Source organism: Furipterus horrens, unplaced genomic scaffold (assembly GCF_987537825.1).
Source record: "Furipterus horrens unplaced genomic scaffold, mFurHor1.1.pri manual_scaffold_2, whole genome shotgun sequence".
Taxonomy (NCBI): Eukaryota; Metazoa; Chordata; class Mammalia; order Chiroptera; family Furipteridae; genus Furipterus; species Furipterus horrens.
Window position 1 is genome coordinate 19,788,028 of NW_028327172.1, and position 23,868 is coordinate 19,811,895.

Below are 23,868 nucleotides of genomic sequence, written 5' to 3' on the forward strand. Positions count from 1 at the left end.
GCAAACAATTTACTGATAACAAGTCATGAGATATGACTCAGAAAGAAGCCCGTAAGATTCAGAAGTCTGTCCATTTCTTCCATAGACAGGACAATGCTATAATCAAGAGATAAAGTCTAACAGGAAGTGAGACCAATGTTTTAGTACTTCAGCATGACATAAAGACACTCTATAGGGTGGACTCACCCACCTTTTCACCTCATCTCCTGTCAGAGTCCATTCATGCAACTTACTCAGCATTCCCCACACAACACATGCATTTTCACGCCTCTGAGCCTTTAGACATGTTGGTCTCTCTGCTTGAATGGCTTCCTATCCTTTTCATCTGAAAAAGCCTACCCCTACCCTCCTTCTAAGTCCAGCACAGATGCTATAGCCTTCTCTATCTCCAACACATTTATTATAGAGAATGATTATAGTCAGTGGTTAGGAGCCTGCATTCTTGAGTCATATTACTTGAGTGTGAAGACAGGCTCTACCATTTTTGGTATATGACCTTGTGTATGTATAGCCTCTCTGCGACTGTTTTCTATCTCAGGTGAGAAATGAAGATAATGTATTAACCACTTATTAGGACTGTTGTAAGAAATAAATGAGATGATATATGTAAATGTTAAAATACTTCCAGCACATAGCTGACATTCAAAAAAGGCTTCTTTATCATAATTTATAATTGCACTGTATAATAATTATTATTATATTGCACTTAAAAGTGAAATTAAAGTGGTTTAATTAGTTCTCTCTTTCAAGTAGACTTTCAGATCTTTAAATGCAGGAACAAAGTCTTTATCTTCTTCATATCCCTGAGGCCTAGCACGGGGCCTGACATCACAGTAGACAGTCAAAAATGTTTGTGAACAAATGAATGAAAGAGTCACGCTGCAATATTTCCTGCTAAGAAATTAAGAGAACAGAGCTCCTAAAAGTGAATGTTATCCTGATAAGCTCTGAAGTCAAAGATATAAACAAGGTTAACCTGTCAAACATCACAACTACTGTACTGGACGGTAAACAAAAGTTGGTTAGACTAAAACAACAGCATGCAAAGTGACATCCAGGCCCCTTCCTACTGGGCCTTTTTTCTTAGCATTATCAAACCAGAAAAGGCAAGCAGATGTATGTTATGATACAGGCTACTCCTAGTCAGCAGTTGTGGTGTGAGGCAAATGGAATAAGCTAGAGGCAACTTGGCCGAATTTTCTAGCTGTGAATGGATTCCCTGGTGATATACATTTACACAAAATAAGATAAAGTTGTGATTCTCACAGGCAAATATCTGAAAATCGATTGTTTTAGCAAGGAGGCTTGCTTTTAGTATAGATAGGCAGCACAATGCATAGCACAGTTGCATCCTTCATTTGGGTGAGTAAAAGATAAACAACCCACATCAGCAGTGGAAAACAAAGTCAGCTCAGGCTTCCTAACAGGGAAGTGCAACAGTTAAGAGACTTTCTATGCTGAAGGCCAACTAAGATGTTGGAACTCCACTTCTGTATATTAAGCAACCCTGACATGTCACAAGGATCAAAGCCATTTTCTTTGGCTTCAGCTAGGCCTTTTGAAATGAAGATAATGCAAAAACCAACCCATGAATTTGCAATCAGAGGACAAAAGAAAACTAAGTGTATCACTGACTCGGTCCCCTCTTATCTCTACAAACTAAGTCATCTGGAAGATAAATGCCATATCTAAGAACATATGGTTATTATTTTAGAGGGGAAAAGAGTACCTACTATATAACCTCAAAGTTTTTTTAAAAAATTGTAACTTTAAAAATTCTACTAAGTTACAGAATCTATAAGTAGATTCTTTCCACTCCATATCTGATATAAGACTATATTCCTCCACACAACTATACCCCCCCAAAATGGGTGGGGAGTGGCAGGGGGGAATTTTAGTATTTATAGAGAAATAAAAACAGGCTACAAAGAAGCAAAGAGGTTGAATGACTTGCTCAAGCTCACAGAGTCAGTCACAGGCAGACCAAGAATGGAAAGCAGGTCTGCACCCCCCTTCGGAGCCCCTCCTTGTCTAGAACTTGCTGCCTGTTTGGTCACAGAATCAGAATGGGTCAGAGTCACACTGATTTCTGCAGGTGCTTTTTGCCTGAATTAAGAGCCAGCTCTGAAGGTGAAAATTTCTACAGAAGCCCCAAGTATAGCTGTCACTATTAAAAAGCCATTTTTTTAAGTTAAAAAAAAATCACGGAAAATCTCAACAGCAAATGAAACTTTAATACCGATCTTGCTCTTTCTCCTCTGAGCACAAGAGTTGAAGGTCCTGCCCTCTCTGATTTCTTCCCACTAAACAACAGCTTTCTAGGCAGCAGATCCTATTGCCAACCCCCTCTCTTGGAATATATATGACTTCTCAGCAGGCTCCTGTAGGAGCAGAGAAGGAGCCAACCTGTGAGTGAACACAGGATCTCCCATTATAGCACAGAGAAGACAGAATATTGCTACCAAAAGCATGGATTACTTTCTTTGTTCGAAAAAAAGAAAAAAGAATCACTATGGGTTTCAAAGACACCCTCTTAAAAGATGACTCCACAGTGGTTAATATCCATGTTCTAGATATCAGGACTTTCGCTCCTCCATGCTCTCCAAGAACCCTTGTCATTGTTAGTACGACTGTATCATGGATTTGAAGGGTAAACTACCACCAGATGGAAGGCCAACAGGCGGCTATTCTGTGGGGCCAAAGGAAGGCTTGCTTGGCTGCTCCTCAGGAAGTCCAAAAGCACCTCCTTTGCTGCTGACCCTCAGAGGACACTGTGTGAAGATCAAATAAAGAAATATCCCTTATAATGACAGAGGCTAAGGAGGGGAAAAGCAGCGTGCAGAAAACAGGCAACAGTGATTCAATGTCAGAGCAAGAAAGAACTACCAAGTTACAGGAACAAGACCAAAGGGTTGTGCATGAATCCTCTTGGCTTTCATTCAGGGTTACAGAGAGAAGCATGCTGGCCTCGGGAATGATGGGTGAGGGCATAAGCCCGAAAGCCAGACTACATTGAAGTCCTAGCTCTGCCACCTATTAGCTGTGTGTCTAGGGCAAGCTAATGTTTCTGAGCATTAATTTTCTTGTTTTACAAGTAGGATAATAATTACCCTATAAGCTTTACACGAGGATTAAATGAGAATGCATATAAAGCACTGCACAAAGTAAACCAATAAATGGTAGCTATGATTATTAATGTTGTTAAGTAGCAGGACAACTACCCAATAAAATTCAGGGCAAGAAATTGATATGACTAAAAGGACAAATACTCGGCCACCTCATGTCAACAGCTTGAGAAGTCAAAACTGAAAAGAGGAAAGAAGGCCAGGAGACTCCAGCTGGTGAGAAGAAAAACAAACAAACAATAACAACAACAATAAAAAACACCATAGATCTATTACAGGCCAATACATTTCAAAAGGGCAGAATTTCCCTTTGTTCCTTCCACTGTGGATAATGGTTGCAATCCAATTCTCCCTGAACTTCTGTGCAGATTGTAGGGAAGTGACTGTGTGGAAAGAAGGCTGGCAATGGAGACACAGGTATAATAATCCAAGCAGACCTGGGGCTCAGGCTCTCCTGAGGACTTCTCTTCCATCCCTGTGCAGGCAGACCCATACTTCCTTTCTGCCTCCCTTACACATCAAACTCTCAGTTAATTCTGTCCACAATACAGAAGCCTTTGGAACAAAACTGTTCGTCTTTCTGAGATGGTGGAATGTCTATCATGAATAAGAGAACTTTCAGATCATAGGCAATCTGCCCTGAAGTGTTAATTGGAATAAATTGAGCCAAATGGTATTTCAACACAAGCAAACTAAATGGAATCAACAAGTATAACTTTAAAGGTTAAAAAGAAAATTTGACTCCTCTTTCTGCCAAATTGGAACATACTCTTCAAGTGCTCATTGTACCTAAAAAGGGTCCTGTCAAGTGTCTGTTCAACAGAATCCCTGCTGACATCCATTGCAGCCTGGCTCGAGGGAAAGAGCTTGTCATCATGCTTGCTGGTAAAAGAAAACTCCATGCTTTACCACTAGCTGCTCACAGTGACATGAAGGTATGAGCAATGAAATTCTAAAGCCAGTCTCTCACACTGAATAAATAGTATCTTTGAAGGAAGTTAATCTCTTCATAAGGTCCCTGTATTCTTCTAATCAATAAGGCTCTGGCTTGTAACCATAAAGTTGAGATCAAAGTGTACATCCTAATCAGGCTCTCCCAGGACAAAATGTCATTTCTACCCTGTGGAGTCTGCACATTACATCTGCTAAGGTGTCTTCTTTATACTGGTCTTATTTGAATTCTCTTTCTGGGGGAAAAAAGGTCTAGGGTTCTGCTTGGCCTGGATTTTTAGAAACTAGAGTCAATCTTAAGAGGTGGAGTGCTAAGGAGATCCTTTAAAGAGTGTGTCTAAACCAACGGTCTGTGCAAAATGGTGAAATTTTAGTCAATAACTAGAGAAGTTGTTGATTAGGCTTTTAACTTCACTAGCATAGTCTAACTAGTCTCTCAAGCTCCAGTGTCTAATATTCCGGAATGTTCCCACTGTCTGCAGTAGAGAGCGCTAATACCTTAAGGAGGCCTGTACCGACAAGGCACTAAATGATCCAGGCTCTGCTTTCTTTCCCCCACTATTCTCTTGTCTAGAGCTTTTGCATAAGTTGTTCCCTAGAAGGACCCTCACCCCTGCTCCTCTTCTGTCTGCCCCCTCATTTTTCAAACCTTTGTTTATATATAACTTTTCCTAGTAAGCCTCCCCTTATCTTCCAAGACTGACTTTGGAGTCCTTCTTAAAGGAGCCAAAATTTTCCTTATCATAGCCCTTCTCCACGGTATAAGTGCCCAGGAATATACACTCATCTCTCACACTAGACTTAGGGTCCACAAGGTCAGGGACTGTGTCTGTTTTAGTTACTATTATATAGCACAGTGCCTCACACATAGTAGGGTCATTAGAAAGAAAGGGAAGGAGGGAGGGAGGGAGGGAGGAAGGAAGGAAGGAAGGAAGGAAGGAAGGAAGGAAGGAAGGAAGGAAAGAAGGAAGGAAGGAAGGAAGGAAGGAAGGAAGGAAGGAAGGAAGGAAGGAAGGAAGGAAGGAGCCACAACTCAGAGGGAGCCTGCACCTGACAATAGCTGGAGGGTGAAGTCTGAAGGGATTCCCTGAGGCTCTGTAAGTTTAAAGCAGGATACCTGGGGCTTTAAGTTTTAGACAAGGAGCTAAATCTAAGCTGAGAAACCACAGTTCCCAAGGGAGGGAAGCACCAGGAGATGCAGATAGAAGTGGGATAACATTTGGCACTGAGAAAGAGGATAAGGATGTAGGTCAGCAGAAAGAAAGAAAGAAAGAAAGAAAGAAAGAAAGAAAGAAAGAAAAGGACTCTATTTGTTGGTTTGCAAATAAAACCAAAGAAGGGCTGAACCCTAGTTCCACAGTAACCTCAGACAATTCATTTACCTTCTTTCAATGAGAAACCTAGATTAGATTAGAGATTTTCTAACTGAGTTCTGGGGAACCCTAGGTCCCTCGGGGTCTATTTTAATGAAGAGAGGAGATTCACCAGCAATTGTGGCCCTCAACTTTAACCAGAGGAAATTTTGTTTTTATACACTGGGGTTCTACTTAAAGCCCATTTGATAAAAGGGTGTTTCTGCTATAACTAAAGTTCTGAATAGCAATGGCCTGGATGACCTTTCCAGCATCTCCCAGCCTCTGCAGTCCTTGATGCTACGTGACAGAGGGGTCCTATTTGGACATTGTATTTTACTTTGTACACATGCCCCTCAATTGTGTTGATGACACAGCTATATTTCCTGGAGCCTGTGCTCACTGCCTGAGCAGAATGACAGGAAAGGTAAGTGAACCGTTCAGATTCTCTGTGAGGGTGAGGTCAAAGTAAAATGCACTTTTATTTATTTTTATTTTTAAATTAAATTTATTGGGGTGACATTGGTTAATAGGATCACATAGATTTCAAGTATACATTTCTATGATACAAGATCTGTATATTGCATTGGGTGCCCACTACCCAAAGTCAAACCATCTTCTTTTAAATGCACTTTTAAATTTCATGTGGCGACACAGAAGCACAAAGGAGCATTATTTTCCTAAACAAAATTTTGTATACCTATGATCTAGGATTCATTGTATAGGTGTCTTCAGTTGGACACAAAGATATTATAGGTCAGAAATAAAAAGTATTGGATCCAAAGCCCATAAAAAAGGCAACCCAATTCCTGTCAAGAAAGAACAATGCCAAGTTTATCTAGTCAGTGCACCTGAGTGCCTAATTACCATTCAAATACAGTGCCACTCTTCTTAACAGATATCCTGCATGTGCCAAAGAATAAAGCAAAGTAATCGTAATTACATACTTTCAAGTCTACCTTTATCTGTAGGTTACAGGCAGGAAATGGCACAGATGAGGAGAGAAGATGGGAATCTTACAAAGTAAGAACTTCAAAGCTCTGGCTTAAGAAGGAGATGCCTTTTCTGTGCTGTTCCTCAGCTGTCCATATTTCCTGGGGCGTTAAAAGGCCACAATATCACACTCTACTTCAATTCTGAGAACAGACAAGCAGCAAGTGTGATCTTACCTGGGTCCTTCCTCGTCACCCTGAAAGAAACAGAAATAGAAACAGCATTAGAAAACAACATTGGTAGAGATTGATTTAGACTTCTTTCTTCTCCTTCTCCTTTCCCAACCTGAAGCAAAGCTTGTGCATCTCTTGTAACAGAGACAAACCAGTTGATGTCTAAGGGCTAAGACAATCCCATGTTCAAACTGCCCAACAAAGATGAACTGATAATCTGCCCTTGCACGCAGAGATGTGAATGCACAGACCTAGAAGGCATAAATCATAGTTTTGTTTTTTTTTAAATTTGTATGGTTGGCAGCATTGTTCTGGGCAAACAGCCCAAAATAGCAGCAGGTCTTAGGCAAAAGCTGACCAGGTCCCAAAGTATCAAGCTGTTTCCCTCAAACACTCCTTACTGCCTTGGTCTAGTTTTTTTTTTTTTCCTCCAAAGAGAAACACAACAACTCTAATATATAGCACACTATGGTGGAAAGGGCACTGAACTGGGATTCGGGAAACTGGGACTCTAGTATAAGTTCTGTGCCCTTGGACAAGTTAATTAATGAATCTGGACCTTTGTCTTCTCTTCTGTAAAAGGATAGTTCTAGCATTTGATGACCCAGACCATTCTCAGCCAAACAGTGGCTTTTCTGTTTTTCTTGTTCACTGCTAAAACAACGTGTGAGTGTTATTTTTCCAGGCATTGCTTTCTCTGATCCTAACTTTATCAGTGAACACAGATCATTTCATTGAGCCTCTTTCTTGCCCAAACTAGATTTTTCAAGTGACTCTCAAGCCTTTTCTAAGGGACCTCAATCATTATTTTGGTGACAGAGTATCTTTTCAATCCTCCCCTTTAGCCATTCAGGCTTGGTCTCAATAGAGTATGTATCTCCTAGAAGTTAACTTCTCAGAGAACTTTTTTATTTGATTAATTGTTCCTATTGATATAAAGAAGAATGAGCTCTGGAGTCAGACACTCTGGATTCAAATCTTAACTCCATCACTTGCTTGCTGTGTTACCCTGGTCAAATTATTTGGCCTCTCTTAACATCAATTTTCTAATTTATGAGGATAATAATTGTCCCTGTATCACAGAATGAGTATGAGGATTAACTAAAATAATGTGTATTAACACCAAGTGCAATGCCTAAGATACAGTATGTACTTAATAAAAGTTACTTTATCAATATCAGTAACAATTCAGTATCATCAATTAAGAAGCAACTACATGTAGATACTAAGGGTATAAGATTAACAACCCGTAATGATCTGACCTTCATAGTAGCTCTCAGTGGGGAGAAACAGAAACAGATATAAAATGAACAACAGCTAAGTGTGTTAAAGGCCCTCCCAAAGACATAAACAGAGTGCCGTGTGGGTCAGAAGTGAAGTGATGAACACTGCCTCTCCTGGAGAAGGCAGGAAGGCTGCATTCACAGAGAAGGTGACATTTATATTGGCACTTGAGGGAGAAGCAGGATTTTCCCAGGCTGACAACAGAAGATAAGTGGGAAGGACACTGGACTAGCAAGAGCCAAGGCACAGCAGTTTTAAAAATGTATGTTTAAGGAATTTTGAGTTCTGTGAACCTCGGGAATGGGGATGTGGATGTGCATGTCTGGGCAGGGGCTGTGTGTGGGGGGCAGTGGTGCAGGATTCGAGGATTGGGAGTGCAACTCAGGTTATAAAGGTCAGCTGCAGACAGAAAGGTTATTTAAGTCAGATTATACACTGGAGGTTGGATAAGAAGGGCATTTTTAGAACACTGTTAAGGTTTCCAATATTGATAAGGGCACTAATCATCTGTACTCCAATGAGAGAAAAGTGGAGTGAGTAGTGGAAGGAGGGTATAGGGATTGTGGAAGCTTTCTTTGCATTTTGATAGATCGGCATGTCTTATGGGAACTATAATCTAGTAAAAAAAGTCATATAATTTGAATTTAATAAAGAATTATATAACTATCATTGATACAATTAAACCTCAACACAATTTTTCAATTACCTTTGAATGTTAAAGTATAATTGTCTAGGGGAACATTATGAACAAAAAAGTACCAAACTTTCTCCCATGATTTTAAAGTAAGTCCTCCTTATAATCACATATCCTGGTGCATTGTTAAGAGACAGGGTTTTGAGTTAGAAAAACATGGCTTTAAATTCTGGTTCATCAATTTTAACAGTGAAACTTCTGGCAATTACTAAACTTTTCCAAGGTTCACATTCCTCATTTACACATGGAGATCCTATTTCTCACTTAACAGAATGGCTATATACATTAAAATAATGTTCGTTCACATCGGTATCTCTCACACTTCTAGGCAAGTATATAGAGCAGAACACTGACAGAAGCAGCATCTTACAGCGTCTCCCTCTTTGGATTTCCACTCTTTGAGAACAAAAACTGTGTGTTGTTCATCTCTTTATTCACTGTGCCTAACACAGCACAAGGCACATAGCAGATGATCAGTCAAGAAGAGAAGGGAAGGCAAGATGTAAGTAAGATTTAGGATTAATTTCTATTGTCCATTACAAGTGAATTCTGGTTTCAGAGATTATTAGAACTGAAAATCTGTTACACACCAACGTCTACTTAAATGGCTTGTTAGATTAAGCAGTGTTTTCAAATCCCTCCATAAAATATCCTGAATGCTCTTAGCTGGTAGGATACATTCTAGTACAACCTCTCATCACCACTCCCACCAATGAAAATGTATGCTTACCAAAACTCAAACAAGTTTGTTCCTAGGATGATGACATATTTCGTCAAAAAGCAAAAAAAATGAGTACAAGAGAGAACTATTACTTCCATAAGTTTTTGATTCCATGAAAATTAAGCTGAATCCTTTCAAAGTGTTCAGCAAAGTTCAGTTACTTAAAAATTGCTGTCCATTTTGATGTAGTTGAGACACATGTAAAATATTAGGAAAAATAAAGCATAAAGTCTAGGGGGTCTATATTCAGCTTGTTTCAAATGTTTCCTTCTTACTATAAAGAGACTGAAACTGAACCTTATAAATAGTGCAGTATGGATGTGGTTTATGCCAGAAACATGACATTCTGCTCCAAACAGCAAACCTGTATTCTCAAAGAAAAAGAATCAAAATCAAAGAAATATATATATATATTTCCAATTTCAAAATATATTTTAGGGTATATGTACATCATTTTTAATAATTTACCCATTTGAACCAACTTTTGCCAAGATTATCTCTCTGCAGCTCCATACTCTTCTCTCAAAACTAGACAAAATATGGAAGGGCTCATGACATGCAAACAAAAATAAAGATACACCATTTTTAAATACTTAATTTTGGAAAAGAATTATATAAAAATAAATAAGTGAAACAAATCAATGTTTCTCTCCCTCTCACCCTTCCTCTCCCTAGAAATCAATAAATATATTATATATATATGTATATGTGTGTGTGTATATATATATTCAAACCAAAAATGAGAGATTTTCAAAACTGGTGATGAAATGTACACAACTATAATTGTTCTGTGGACAGTTTACAAAAACACGCACAAGAGTCTTAAAATGTTTATATCTTTGACTCTGTAATTGCTTATGATTTATAAATGAAAACGTTCCCTGCAATATTATAAATTACAGTAAAAATTTGGAAATAATTTAAAATGAGATAAAAATTAAATCTGTATCACTGATACAGGATTCAAACATAATGTTTATGAAGAATTTCTAGTAATGCAAGGAAAATTTAAAATATGATGTTAAGAAAAAGAATGGTGTGAGGAGATGGAAGTGTTAACTAGCTATATTGGGTAATATTTTTATAATATATTCATGTATCAAATCATTACATCATACACCTTAAACTTACATATGCTATATGTCTATAACATCTCAATAAAGCTGGTAAAACACACACATACACAAATATGGAACAAATAAACATCTAGCAATAACCATCAATTTAGTGTATGTTTATCATCTGCTGTGTCTATAAGTTTTAAATATTCTATTATGATTAACAAAGCAATAACTTTAGTTATCTGAAGAGGGGAAAGAATACATCTTTTTAGACCTGTGGGACTGGTATTGAAATTCCTCCCCTACACTATATGCTATAAGATGGCCAAGAGGACTTCTGGCCAAGATGGAAGCATAGGTAGACATGCTTTGCCTCCTTCCACAACCAAAAGAAGGATTACATCTACCTCAAAACGAAAAACAACCAGAACTACCAGAAAATCAAACTGCATGGAAGTCCAACAAACAAAGACATGAAGAAGTAATACTCATCCAGACAGGTAGGAATGGCAGAGCCATGGTGGAGAGAACATGGTGTGGCAATGATGGTGATAGCAGCAGTGGCAGCAGCAAGGCAGTGGCTGTAGCCAGCTGGCAGAAAGAGCCCAGCTCCAGAACAGACCATGCAGCTCACAGTTCCGGCGCCCATGGAAATAAAGCCTCATTGCTTCTGACATTGAAAACCAGTGAGGATTGGGGCAGCGGAAGATACTGCCAGCTTCTCAGCAGAGTCCATCTGTTTAGAGGGCCCCCATGGTCCTAGAACGTCCACAAACCCACCCACTCTGGGAACCACAACCAGGGCAATAGCTGGAGGGGTGCCAGTCTCATACAGGAAGTGGGTGAAGTACCTGGAAAAGAGGCAAGTGCTGACCAAGCAGCACTGTACCCTCTCTGACCCCCCTCCCAAATACAGTGCCACAACATGGTGAAACAGGATGCCCTGCACTGACAAATACCTAAGGCTCCACCCCTTACAACATAACAGGTGTGAAAGCTCTACCTAAGACACAGAGGCAGACACAGAAGGCTGTCAAGTTGAGGAGTAAGAGAATCATGGCCCAAAAGAGGCAGCAGATCAAGGTTCCAGTGGGAGAACTAAGTGATGAGGAGATAGCCAACCTAACAGACACAGAGTTCAAAACACTGGTGATGAAGATGCTTACAGACTTGACGGACATGCTTGAGTACAACAGACGCTTAAGGGAAGAGGTGAAGGCTATGCTAAGTGAAAGGAAGAAAAATCCACACGAAAGCAATGGTGAAGGGAAGGAAGCTGAGGTTCAAATAAATGATTGGAACATAAGGAAGAAACAAATAGTCAACCAGTACAGAATGAGGAAACACGAATTGAGAAAGACAAGGAGAGGTTAAAGAACCTTGGGACAAGTTTAAACATATCAACATCTGAATCATAGGGGTGCCAGAAGGAGATGAGGAAGAACAAGAAATTGAAAATTTATTTGAAAAAAATAATGAAGGAAAATTTCCCTAATTTGGTGAAGGAAATAGACATACAAATCCAGGAAGCACAGAGAGTCCCAAACAGGCTAGACCCAAAGAGGACCACACCAAGACACATCGTAATTAAAATACCAAAGGTTAAAATAAAGAGAGAATCTTAAAAGCAGCAAGAGAAAAGAAGAGAGATACCTACAAAGGCGTTCCCATAAGACTATTGGCTGATTTCTCAAAAGAAACTTTTCAGGCAAGAAGGAACTGGCAAGTGATGAAAAGCAAGGACCTATAGCTTAGATTACTCTGTCCAGCAAAGCTATCATTTAGAATGGAAGGGCAGATAAAGTGCTTCCCAGACAGAGTGAAGCTAAAGGAGTTCATCATCATCAAGCAATTATTATGTGAAATGTTAAAGGGACTTATTTAAGAAAAAGAAGATCAAAACTATGAGCATTAAAATGACAACATACTCACAACTATCAACAACTGAATCTAAAAAAATATAAACAAAGCCAAAACTGTAACTGTCTTGGAGTGCTTAAACATAACTAGATTCTGTTATATATGATACTACATCAAAGAACATAGAAAGGGGATAATTAGCCTATATAGAGGATAATTTTAAGTAGATACAAAATTTAAGAATTTTTATTATAATCCTCATAGAAACCACTAAAATTAATACAAAATAATAGAGCTAAAAGGCCAATAAATGTATTAAAATGGAATTCAAATGTCTCAGAAATTCAAAAGAAGGTAGGAAAAGACAAGAGTAACAAAGACAGAGAAACAAATGGAAAAAAGAATGGTAGACTTAAATGTAACCATATTAATAATAACATTTAAATGTTACTTAACTGAACATTTCAATTAAAAGGCAGAGACTATCAGAAAAGGTAAAAAAGTAAGGCCCAGCTACATGCTGCCTAAGAGACAAAGATTTTAACCATATAGATATGAGTGAAAGCAACTGGTTGGAAGGAGATATACCATAAAACCAGTAAGCATAAAATTGGATTGGTTTTACCAATACTAGATAAAATAGACCTCAAGAAAGAGTATTATAAGAGAAAAAAATGAATCTTTTCATGATGATTAAAGGTCAGTTCATCAGAATATATATTTGCTTAATGAGATTCAAAATATCTGAAGAAACATTGATAGAATTAAAGGGGGAGATAGATAATTCAATAATCATACTTGGAAATTTAATATGCCTCTCTTGGAAGTTGACAGAACAAGATACACAAATCAGTAAAAATCATACGTTATCTGGACACCTAATTGATATTTAATAGAACACAACACCCCAAAGTACAGAATACATGTTCTCTTTAGGTACACATGTACATTGACCAAGACAGACCAAATCCTGGGCTGTAAAACAAGTCTTGATAAATGTTAAAACACTGAAATAATTCACAGTATGTTCTATGATCTCAATGGAACTAAATCAGAAATGAAAAACCATAAATATGTAGGAAACTCCTTAATATTTGGAAGCTAAACAACACTATCCAAAATAATCAATGAGTAAAAAGAAGAAATCACATGACCAGAACCAGAAGCTGCAATCTGCTTTTAAAGGCATCAAAAATAAGATGTACTGATGAGTGGAAGATTGGAAAGATGGTCATAGGTATAAAATAAATCAAGTATAGTAAAATACTAATGGTAGAATCTAGGTGGAGGTTTATGGGTATAATTGTAAAAACCTTTCAACTTTGCTATATGTGTGAAAATTTTCATAATAAAATGTTGGAGGATATTTTGGCCAAATTCAAAATGCATATAATTTTTAAAAATTCCTATAATGCAAAAGGAAGAAAAAAATTTCTCCAAAAGAGAGGTACTAGATATTTGCTCTGATCAATAAATTACCAGATTAGCTGGAACAACAGGCTATTAGATGATAACAGTTCTTTGTAAAAGCTCTAGTCAGCTGAATGCTACTTCTTGCTTTTAATCGCTCATTCTGTCCACAGCCTGGTCCTTGGGCCTTGTTAGGTTTATATCCCCAAGATATAAACTTGTCAGAGTTAACAAGTATAGTGCAGTTGAGGAGGGGCTATATTCATTTATTTGTTTTTAAATATATTTTAAATATATTTTATTGATTATGCTATTACAGTTGTCCCAATTTTCCACCTTTGCCCCCTCCACCTGGTACCCCCATTCTCTCTGGCAATCCCTCCCCCCTTAGTTCATGTCCATGGGTCATGCGTGTAAGTTCTTTTCCTACTTCATTTCCTAAAGTGTTCTTAACATTTCCCTGCCTATTCTGTACCTACCAATTTGTACTTCTTAATCCCTGCACCATTTCCCCCATTCTCCCCATTCCCCCTCCCAACTGATAACCCTCCAAATGATTTCCGTATCTATGATTCTGTTTCTGTTCTGCTTTTTTGATCAGTGTGTTTTTTATATTGAATTATTGATAGTTGTGAATTTATTGCCATTTTATTGTTCACAGTTTTGATCTTCTTTTTCTTAAATAAGTCCCTTTAACATTTCATATAATAATGGCTTGGTGATGATGAACTCCTTTGGTTTCACCCTGTCTCGGAAGCATTTTATCTGCTCTTTCATTCTAAATGATAGCTTTGCTGAGTAGCGTAATCTAGGCTATAGGTCCTCGCTTTTCATCACTTTGAATACTTCTTGCTAGTCCCTTCTTGTCTGCAAAGTTTCTTTTGAGAAATCAGCCGATAGTCTTATGGGAACTCCTTTGTAGGTAACTCTCTGCTTTTCTATTGCTGCTTTTAAGATTCTTTCTTTAACATGAACTAAGGGGGAGTGGGATTGCTGGAGCGAAGAGGGGTACTGGGAAGAGGGGAGCAAAGGGAAAAGAAATTGGGACAACTGTAACAACATAATCAATAAAATGTACTTAAAAAGATTCTCTCTTTATCTTTAACCTTTGGCATTTTAATTATGATGTGTCAGTGCGGGCCTGTTAGCACCCATCTTGTTTGGGACCTTCTCTGCTTCCTGGACTTATATGCCTATGTCCTTCACCAAATTAGGAAAGTTTTCTTTCACTATTTTTTCAAATAAGTTTTTCAACTCCTTGCTCTTTCTCTTCTCCTTCTGGCACCCATATGATTCGAATGTTGGTATGTTTGAAGTCCCAGGGGCTCCTCATCCTATCCTAATATTTTTTAATTCTTTTTTTTTCCCTGCTGTTCTGACTGCATATTTTTCTTCCTTGTGTTCCAAATTGTTAATTTGATTCTTGTCTTCATCCCCTCCACTGTTGATTTCCTGTAATTTTTTTCTTTAATTTCACTTAGTGTAACCTTCATTTCCGCCTCCGTATTTTTTATGCTGTTGAAGTACCCAATGAGTTCCTTAAACATCCTGATAACTAGTGTTTTGAACTCTGCATATGATAGATTGCTTATCTCCATTATGTTTAGTTCTTTTTCTGGATTCTTGTTCTTTCATTTGGGCCATATTTCTTTGTTTCCTCATTTTGGCAGCCAGCCTATGTTTGATTCTATATATTAGGTAAAGCTGCTTTAACACCCTGTCTCAGTAGTGGGTCCTAATGTACATAAGCACACCCATAAGTTGGGTAGGGTGGAGCCTTAGGTGATCACTTGGGCGGGGCAACCCATTGAACCAGGTTGATGGAGTCTCAGTTATGGTGTCGCCACTCTGTGGCTCTATGTAGGGAGGGCTCAGAAAAGGGACAATGGCCACTGCCTGTCCTCTGGAGTTCTGTCGTGGAGGGAGCTGTCCCCCAGTACTCACCCTGATGCCAGACGCTTCAGTTTCTCCCCATATGCCACTGGTGCCCTTTAAGCTGCTGTCCCAGTACTGGAGCCCAGAGGGAGTGAGTCTGCGTAAGTCCTAAGTCTGTTGCGAATCCTTTAAGAGGAGATGTCTGAGAATCTTGCAATTTCTTCTGCCGCCCCAACACTCATAGGTTTTTACAGCCGGAAGTTATGCAGACTTATCTTCCTGGCACTGGAACCCTGGGCTAGGGGCCTGGGTGGGGCTGAAATCCCTCACTCCCAATATATTCCTATTGATTTTTATCTACCACTTGTGGGTATGGGACCACCCATTTTGTGTCTCTGCATCTTCGCATTTGCACATATACGTCCCTCCTAGCCATCTGAATGAATGTGACTTCTTTAATTTCTAGGCTGTCAGACTTACATACAGTTCAATTTTCTGACAATTTTAGTGACAGTTGTTTTGTAGTTTAGTTGTAATTTTTGCTGTGGTTGTGTAAGGAGGCAAGCCTTATTTACCTATGTCTCCATCTTAACCTAAAATCCTAAATCTATTTATTAAAATGAAAATAAAAGAGAAATTATCTCTCAAAAATAAATTTTTACTTTTGAAAAAAACAACCTAATCAATGCACAATAAATGTAAAGGTCCAATTTGAGGAGAATTAGGGAGAGTTATAGCATTGACCCCTTAACTCTGGCTGAACTTTTCATCTCTTAAGATCCCAAGTGACCACCTCTTCAATGTACAAGGTCTTAGGAATGCAACGCTGTCTAGGACACTGAATGCTTTCAATAGAGTAGAGACAAAGCACAGGCATTGGAACAGGATAGACTTAAATCTGAATCCTGGTTCTATTTTCTACTAAGTATCACTGCTATGTTTCTCTGCAGTTCTCTGCATCTCAATACTGAATCTGTAAAATGGAGAAAATGAGTGTTGATAAAAGGATTAAATGAAATGATGACTATAAAGTGCTCTCTTTCCTATCTAGAAACTTACTTAAGCACACACTGTCTTAATTCTAAGGAGGATGAAGTGAAAGAATAGAATATCTCTTATTCTGTTTGCTATTGAGCTATGAATAAGAGCTATTCTATTCTTGTTATGCATTCATGAAAATTAATAAAAACCCATGGATGAAATGAAATGGACAACTGTCCAATGGTCGCTTAGACTTCCTATCAGATGCCTTGGACAATACCTGCCTCCTAGATTATATCTTCGCTTGTCTGTTGGCTTGCTTATTCTGTAGCTAGGCTCGCAAGACTGCTAGTTAAAGCTGAACTTATAAAAGTAAGTCCTGAAAAGTCCACAAGACTCTTGTAGGTTTTCTTCTAGACGGACCTACACTAAACTGATCTGGCATAAGCTTAACTAGACTTTTCAACATAGTGTTATGAAATCTGATGAACAACAGCCTCTCTCTAGTGGGTGAAAAATGTTATAAATTTTATATATTTTTAAAATTGGCTGCCTTAAATTATTTTAATTTTTAAAGATTTTATTTATTTTTAGAGAGAGGGGAAGGAAGGGAGAAAGAGATGGAGAGAACCGTCAATGTGTGGTTGCCTCTTGTGTGCCCCCCACTTGGGGACCTGGCCCGCATACCAGGCATGTGCCCTGACTGGGAACTGAACCGGCGACCCTTTGGTTTGTAGACTGGCACTCAATCCACTGGCCACGCCAGCCAGGGCTGCATTAAATTATTTTTAGAAATAGATTCTAAATGTCTGCATGTGTTGTTTGATAAAATGTCTGAGACCCTTTATTCTGGTTAAAAAATAACTATGAACATAATGATTATATTCATTGTACTGTCCTTTTTGATCCTTGCAATGTCTTAGCCCACATGCTTCTCTTAATCCAGCTGGCTCCATATAAAAACCAGCTTGAGGAATCCTTTTACCATTCACAGAATTGGACTGGAATCGTTCATGCCGGCTTGCTTTAAGCTCCACTTCCTGACTTATTCTCATTCGGCCCAGTTCTCACCCCTATGTTTACTTTATTTATAGGATCATTTTATCACTTGGGATCTGATAACAGCCCTATTCTCTGGATCTGACTTCTGGCCTTCCTTCCTAGCTGTGATTAGTATTTGCCCCTGGTGACTATACTCCTTTAAGTCATGGTGGACAAATACTTTGCCAGGCCCAGGGCTGACTGCAGGCTCCAGAGACCAGTACTTCCCTATGGTATGCTTACCAGTCTCAGCTCTCAATTCATTTACACTTAAGGATTACAAGAGGGCATTTCCAGAGCTGACGAATATGGCAGTCAGTTTCCTCCTATTTGTCCTGCTACTAATAATTGTGGGCATTCTCCTTTACCTCTGCCTTTGGCTCAGCTGCTTCATTAGAGGTATCAAGTTGTTCCTTGGCTTGGGCCATCTGAGTCATCAACCTGTCCATGTGGGATTGGATGTCTGCAAGTATCTCAGTCACATGAGCTGTGGCCATTGCTTCCTGGATGTCCACTAGATGAAGGGCCTTCTGCTCTTCATCAGCAATCACTTTCTGAACTTTCTTAAATTCCTGCTGTATAAAAACCTTCATCTGGTCCCGTGTTACCTGTAGTACACAGACAAGCAAGAATAATAAGTTGGACACACAAAGAAATGGAAGGTTAGAGCTGTTACCGTTAAGTGCTAGGCAGCCATGGCCAAAATACAAATAGTGGTTTCTATCGAATCCTGAAGTTTTGGGAATATCCTCTAAACAATGTTCCCCTAATATCATTGACAAATTTCCTGCTAATCTTTTTTGCCTCTTTCATTCCTCAGGAAGTAATTCTTTATCTTCCTTTTTGATTTTCTTTTTGTTCATTTTTATAGCAGTAATATGTAATTACTTCTAAAAAATCTAATAGATGAGTATATATAAAAAAATGAAATTCTCCTTCTCTTTCAATCCCTATACCATGTCCCTCCTTAGAGGGAAATTACTATTAACAATTTGGTATGTATCTTTCCAGCCATTTTTCTATGTAGCTATATATATATATATCTATAATTGTGTTGTTTTTATATACCATATTTTTTGTATTATAAGATGCACCTGACCATAGACACACCTAGTTTTAGAGGAGGAAAACAAGAAAAAAAAATATTCTGAACCAAATGGTGTACTAAAATATTTAGTAAAATATAACAGAATAATATTTCAACCATGTAAAGTGAATAGCAGTCAACAGCGGTATTAAGAACCATCATCACTGTCATTAACAAATGAGGAGAGTCTTTCAGGTTCAAGTACTCTTCTAGTTTTCTGGGAACCCCAGGTCAGGTAATACACAACATGGTCGGTGACACAATATTTGCTTCATAGAATGCACAGACATTTCCCCTCACTTTTGGGAGAAAAAAGAAGTGTGTCTTATGGAGCAAAAAATACGGTAAATGGATCAGAGAGAACATGTGGTCCTGTGTCTTGCTTTTCTATTTAAAACATGTTAGTACTTACAGAGCAACTTTACTCTTTGTACTGTTTTTAATATCTGTGTGATAAAAAGTACATATGGATATTTATTTATATATACAAATATATATATATAAATATCTCCATTAAACATATATATGAATACACATACACACACATTCCCTTCTTGATGGAAAAACAGGATAATTCCATTTATTTCGTTATTACAAATAGCATATCAATGAAGATCCTTGGATATGCCTCTTAATATTTACATACAAGTTTCTTTAGAGACCTTTGAAATCACTGAATCAATTCATAGATACTCTGAAAAATACTAGTTGATACTGCCAAATGCTCCCCAAAAAGAATGCACCAATTATACTCCCATAACCATGTGTGAAAGTAAGCATTTTCCTTACAGCTTCACTAATATCGGATAATATCAAGCCTTTAAATTTTTACTTTCTGATGCGTGAAAATACATTAGTGTTTTATTTTGCAACAGCAGTTGTGCAAACCAAATAAATTATGATTGTAGGCTAAATTTGGCTAGGGTATAAGAAAGGCAAAGGGAGAAACTACCAAAATAAGAACTTCTAAACTCCATATCTTGCCAGTAACTGCATTTATTGATGTTTCCTCATAATCACATTTACTTTATGAGTATTTTTAAAAAACTATGCATACTGAGTAGCTGAGGCAGGGAACAGAGAAGAGGTAAGAGAGTAGACAAAAAGAGAAGGCTAATAGAGAATTTTAGAGATGAAAGAGAAAGTAGTTGCCATTTATAGATAAGAAAAAAGACATGGCTGCAAACTTGTAGAAGATGGAGAGGACTCCAATCTTCTTGTTCCAGTTTGGTGCTCTGTTCACTATACTAGTCTGTCAGGAGAGAAGTCAAAACTGGAAAAATCTAAGCAAGAAAAATTGAAGAAAAGAAAGACTAAATGAGAGGGAAGATCAGGCCACTTTTAAATGCCCTCTTAAAAACTGAAAGAGGCTTGATACTTTAATCCACTTATATAACTGCCATAAAAATGTCAATGCAAAATAAGGCCTGTATGACATGTATCTGCTCACACATCAAGTGACTAAGTGACATAAGACTCAGGAATTCATACACTCCTTGCAGGTGATCTCTCTGGTGTTAAGGAAACAGGGAGGAGTGTTAAATGTCATTACTGTTCTGCAAATTCTATATCAGGTTGAGAACTAGGATTTGTGTTTATTTTTATAATTAAGTTTTATCTGTAGTGTATTTAAAACTATGTGCTTTACGGTGATTTCTAGCCTTGAAATAAATGAGGTCTTATAAGACCTAGGATTTACTCTTATTAAAGACTAAATAAAGGAAGTTGAGCTAAGGGATGAACTTTGCTGAATGCTTACGAAACTCTCTTAACAGTTCCAAGTGACTAAAAACAGAGATCTTAAAAAAAACTGGCTGGCAACCTATTTTTCTAGACCTCACATACATGTGTGGTTGGAAGATAGGAAGCTGACATCACAGTCAAGAAAGGTGTGGGCCAGACTGCAGGCGGTGAATAAATTGTGGTTTAAAAAAATCAAACTTTCTGTTTCTCATTGCTTTACATAGGTTATTCAACATGACATACTTTATTTTATACAGATCAGGCTACAAAAGAGAATTGAAGACAGAGTAATCCACTCTGTAAAATCTTCATGCCTTCTTCTTACTCCAGTTCTCTACTAATTCACAAATAGATATTCTCTAACCTAGTTCAAAATAGTAAGAACAAACTTCTGGGTCAAGGTATTCTAATTCAGAGCCCAAAGAAGAGACTCCTGGAGATAAGTCATATGGCAGATTGAATACACTGGTTCTCCAATGGCAGAGGGAAAACAGCTTTTAAAATCCCCTTTCTGGTTCCATTTCACCTCCTTGTCATCAAAACTCCACTCTGCTAAAATTTCTACAGTTCTCCAAGAGTATGAGGTCCTTCCCATTAGCACCTGCTACCTAGGAGCTACTGACATTGTTTCCTTTTTTTTTTTTAATAATTTATTTATTTGTTTATTTATTTATTTTTAGAGAGGGGAAAGGAGAAAGAGAAGGAGAGAAACATCACTGTGTGGTTGCCTCTCGCTCGTGCCCCCAACTGGGGACCTGATGTGCAACCCAGTCATGTGCCCTAACTTGGAATCGAACCAGCAACACTTGGCTCGCAGGCTGACACTCAATCCACTGAGCCACAGCAGCCAGGGCTTGATGTTGTTTCTGAGGAGGTTTCTTAGGACTTCTTGCCTCTGTCCAATAGCTCCCCAAAGATGAGAGTGATAAACTTATACTATTGACTATATTGCATGTGCTGCTACATAAAAAGAGAAAATTCTACATATGCAGAGAAGACAGAAGGCTAGATGTATCACATAATGATAAAATTGGTGATGTAAAAGGTTCCTTTTATACAGTATCTATTAGAAATTGCTAAAACTTTTTAAAGCCACACAACTTACCCTTCCTTCACCCCAAAATATTAATGTGGAACCCCAAAATGTAACAGAGCCCAAAGTAGGGCTATTCTGGTTAAAAAAAACAACACCACATTTTTCCTTTCCTCCTTGAAGTAACTTCCTAGGGTACAGATAGTGATCTCCAGGAAAATCTCACCCATGGGACCTGGGTCCTCTCTACCAAATGAAACCTAAAAGATTTCATTTTGTCAACAGATTGGTCCTTAAGTTGTTGAAATCTTAAGGGTTGAGATTATAAGTATATTCACATGTTTTGGTTATAGTTGCATTAGGGTCAAAAGCTATGTCATTACTTAAGCATAGTATTATAACTTGAAAAAAATTGGTGGCTTATTTGTGAATGGTCAGAACTATTGAATGTCTGGCTGTTCTCATTAGAGCTGCATCCAACCTGCACATGTATTGGGGCGGGGGGACAGGGAGAAGTGCAGTAATAACGTCAGGTTTAGAAACCAACTTTCCTCTGGCCAGTCCAGTACACTTTCTGCTACCACATCTTTCCTCTAATGATCCCTTTCTGCCTGCTTCAGGTTCTTCAAATTTATTTCTTCTTAATTGAGATGTTTCCTCAGTTGTCAGCGCCTTGGGATGCTACCCCCACCACGTGAATCTTGGGATAAAGGACGTACATCTGAAGAGTGAAGCCTCATCCCATGGTACCTTCTGTATGCTCTTGTAGTTAACACTTCCAAGCTAGGCTGGACCCAAGAGGCATGCAGACTGGCACTTTACACATACATAATTAAACACATAAAACCTTGAATTAAGAGCTTGTACCTAAAAACAACTCCATTCAATGTGTTTGGCATGGCTGGAAGCCATTAACTCCTAGCTAGCTGGCCTGTAGGAAACCAAGGTCTTATTTGTTTTTCTATTACAGACAGATTATAAAACAAGCATGGTAGCTAGAAAGCATCATGGGCTTAAGGAAAATTTGTTCCAGAAGAGTGTTGCTGAGATAACTGAGAAGGATGAACCAAGGTCAGGAGCAGGAAGCTACACAAAAGAAAAGCATCAGAGTCTATACTGATTGAAAATTTCAATAATACTTGTTCTATTAACCAAATCCCCCACAAGTTTTTCCAGTATTTATTCTGGCATTTTACTCTAAGAGAATTTCTTCCAAACCCCTGTCAAGCTCCAGTGATGGCAGGCAAGGGAAGAGTCCTTTCTTACCAAGTGGCTAAACCTCCCTTTTCCTCGTCTTTTGTGTTATGAGTGGAAATGGCACTGTCTGTGAATAAAACAACTGCCCATTCCTAAGGGCTGAAAAATTATCCAGCAGCCTAGAAACACAGCAGACACAAACTATGAACTACATTCCATTACCAATGCTATCAAACATTATCCTGACAACCTAGTGAAAAGACTGAACTGCTGGGGTTTTACAATGGGGTGTTGAGAAGGGTAGAGAAAAGGTTATTAAAGTGTACATAGAATCTCTCCCTTAAACTGTTTTTCTTATCTTCATCAGAAGCCGTAGACAGACTCACTCACTTATATCCTCTTTCCACCTTTTATCGCCCCCCTTCTGTTAACAGAGCACCATGGGATTTCTACCCCAGTTACCACTTAGTTACTTAAAGCATTCACTCAATGAACTTGCTGTTACTATCATTTCTATTATAGAAGACTATACAAATACACCAAAATATCAGAGAGTGGTTATCTCTGAGTGATGGGATTAAGAGTTTCTTTTTATTTTTTCAGTCTAAGTTTTCCACAATAATTTGTAACACCTTTTTTCTTCAACAATTATTATTTTTTTAAATGTGGCTTAAAAAGTTAATTCCTCAATAAAATATTAGCAAATCAAATCCAATAGTAAATAAAAATAACATATACTATGACCAAGTGGGATTTATTTTACATATGCAATGCTGGTTCAACATTTGAAAATAAGTTCATATAATCTATCACATCAATAGGCTAAAGAAAAAAAATTATATGATCATATCAATAGACACAGACAAAGCATTTGACAAAACCTAACAGCCATTAATGATAAAAACTCTCAGCAAACTAGGAACAGAGGACAAGCTTCTCAGCTTCATAAAAAATTCTACAAAAAAATCTACAGCTAACCTCAAATGTAATGGTGAGAAACTAGAGTTTTCCTGCTAATATCAGAAATATGGCAAGGATGTATCCTCACACTACTCCTTTTCAACATCATACTGAAAGTGCTACTGAATGAAATGAGAAAAAAATAAAAGAAAAGGTTTATAGATTGGGAATGTATAAATAAAGCTGTCTTTATTCACAAATAACATAATCGCCTTTGTAGAAAATCTGAAAGAATTGGAAAAAATAAAAAAAAAACCACTTTCTGGAATTAACAAGCAATTATAGCATGATTGCCAGATACAATGTGAATACAGTAGTCCGTAGACC

At 38.0% G+C, this 23,868-nt stretch overlaps 1 protein-coding gene across 1 annotated transcript in view; it reads right to left on the reverse strand.

Annotated features, from left to right (window-relative positions):
* Window positions 1–23,868, reverse strand: part of TRIM44 (TRIM family member 44) — a 109,800-nt gene that overhangs the window by 49,596 nt on the left and 36,336 nt on the right. The window contains exons 3-4 of the mRNA XM_090262620.1: window positions 17,890–18,129; window positions 6,598–6,617 (exon numbers count right to left, since the gene is read on the reverse strand). Of these exons, the coding sequence (XP_090118746.1) occupies window positions 6,598–6,617; window positions 17,890–18,129 (260 nt within the window). The remainder of the gene's footprint in view (window positions 1–6,597; window positions 6,618–17,889; window positions 18,130–23,868) is intronic.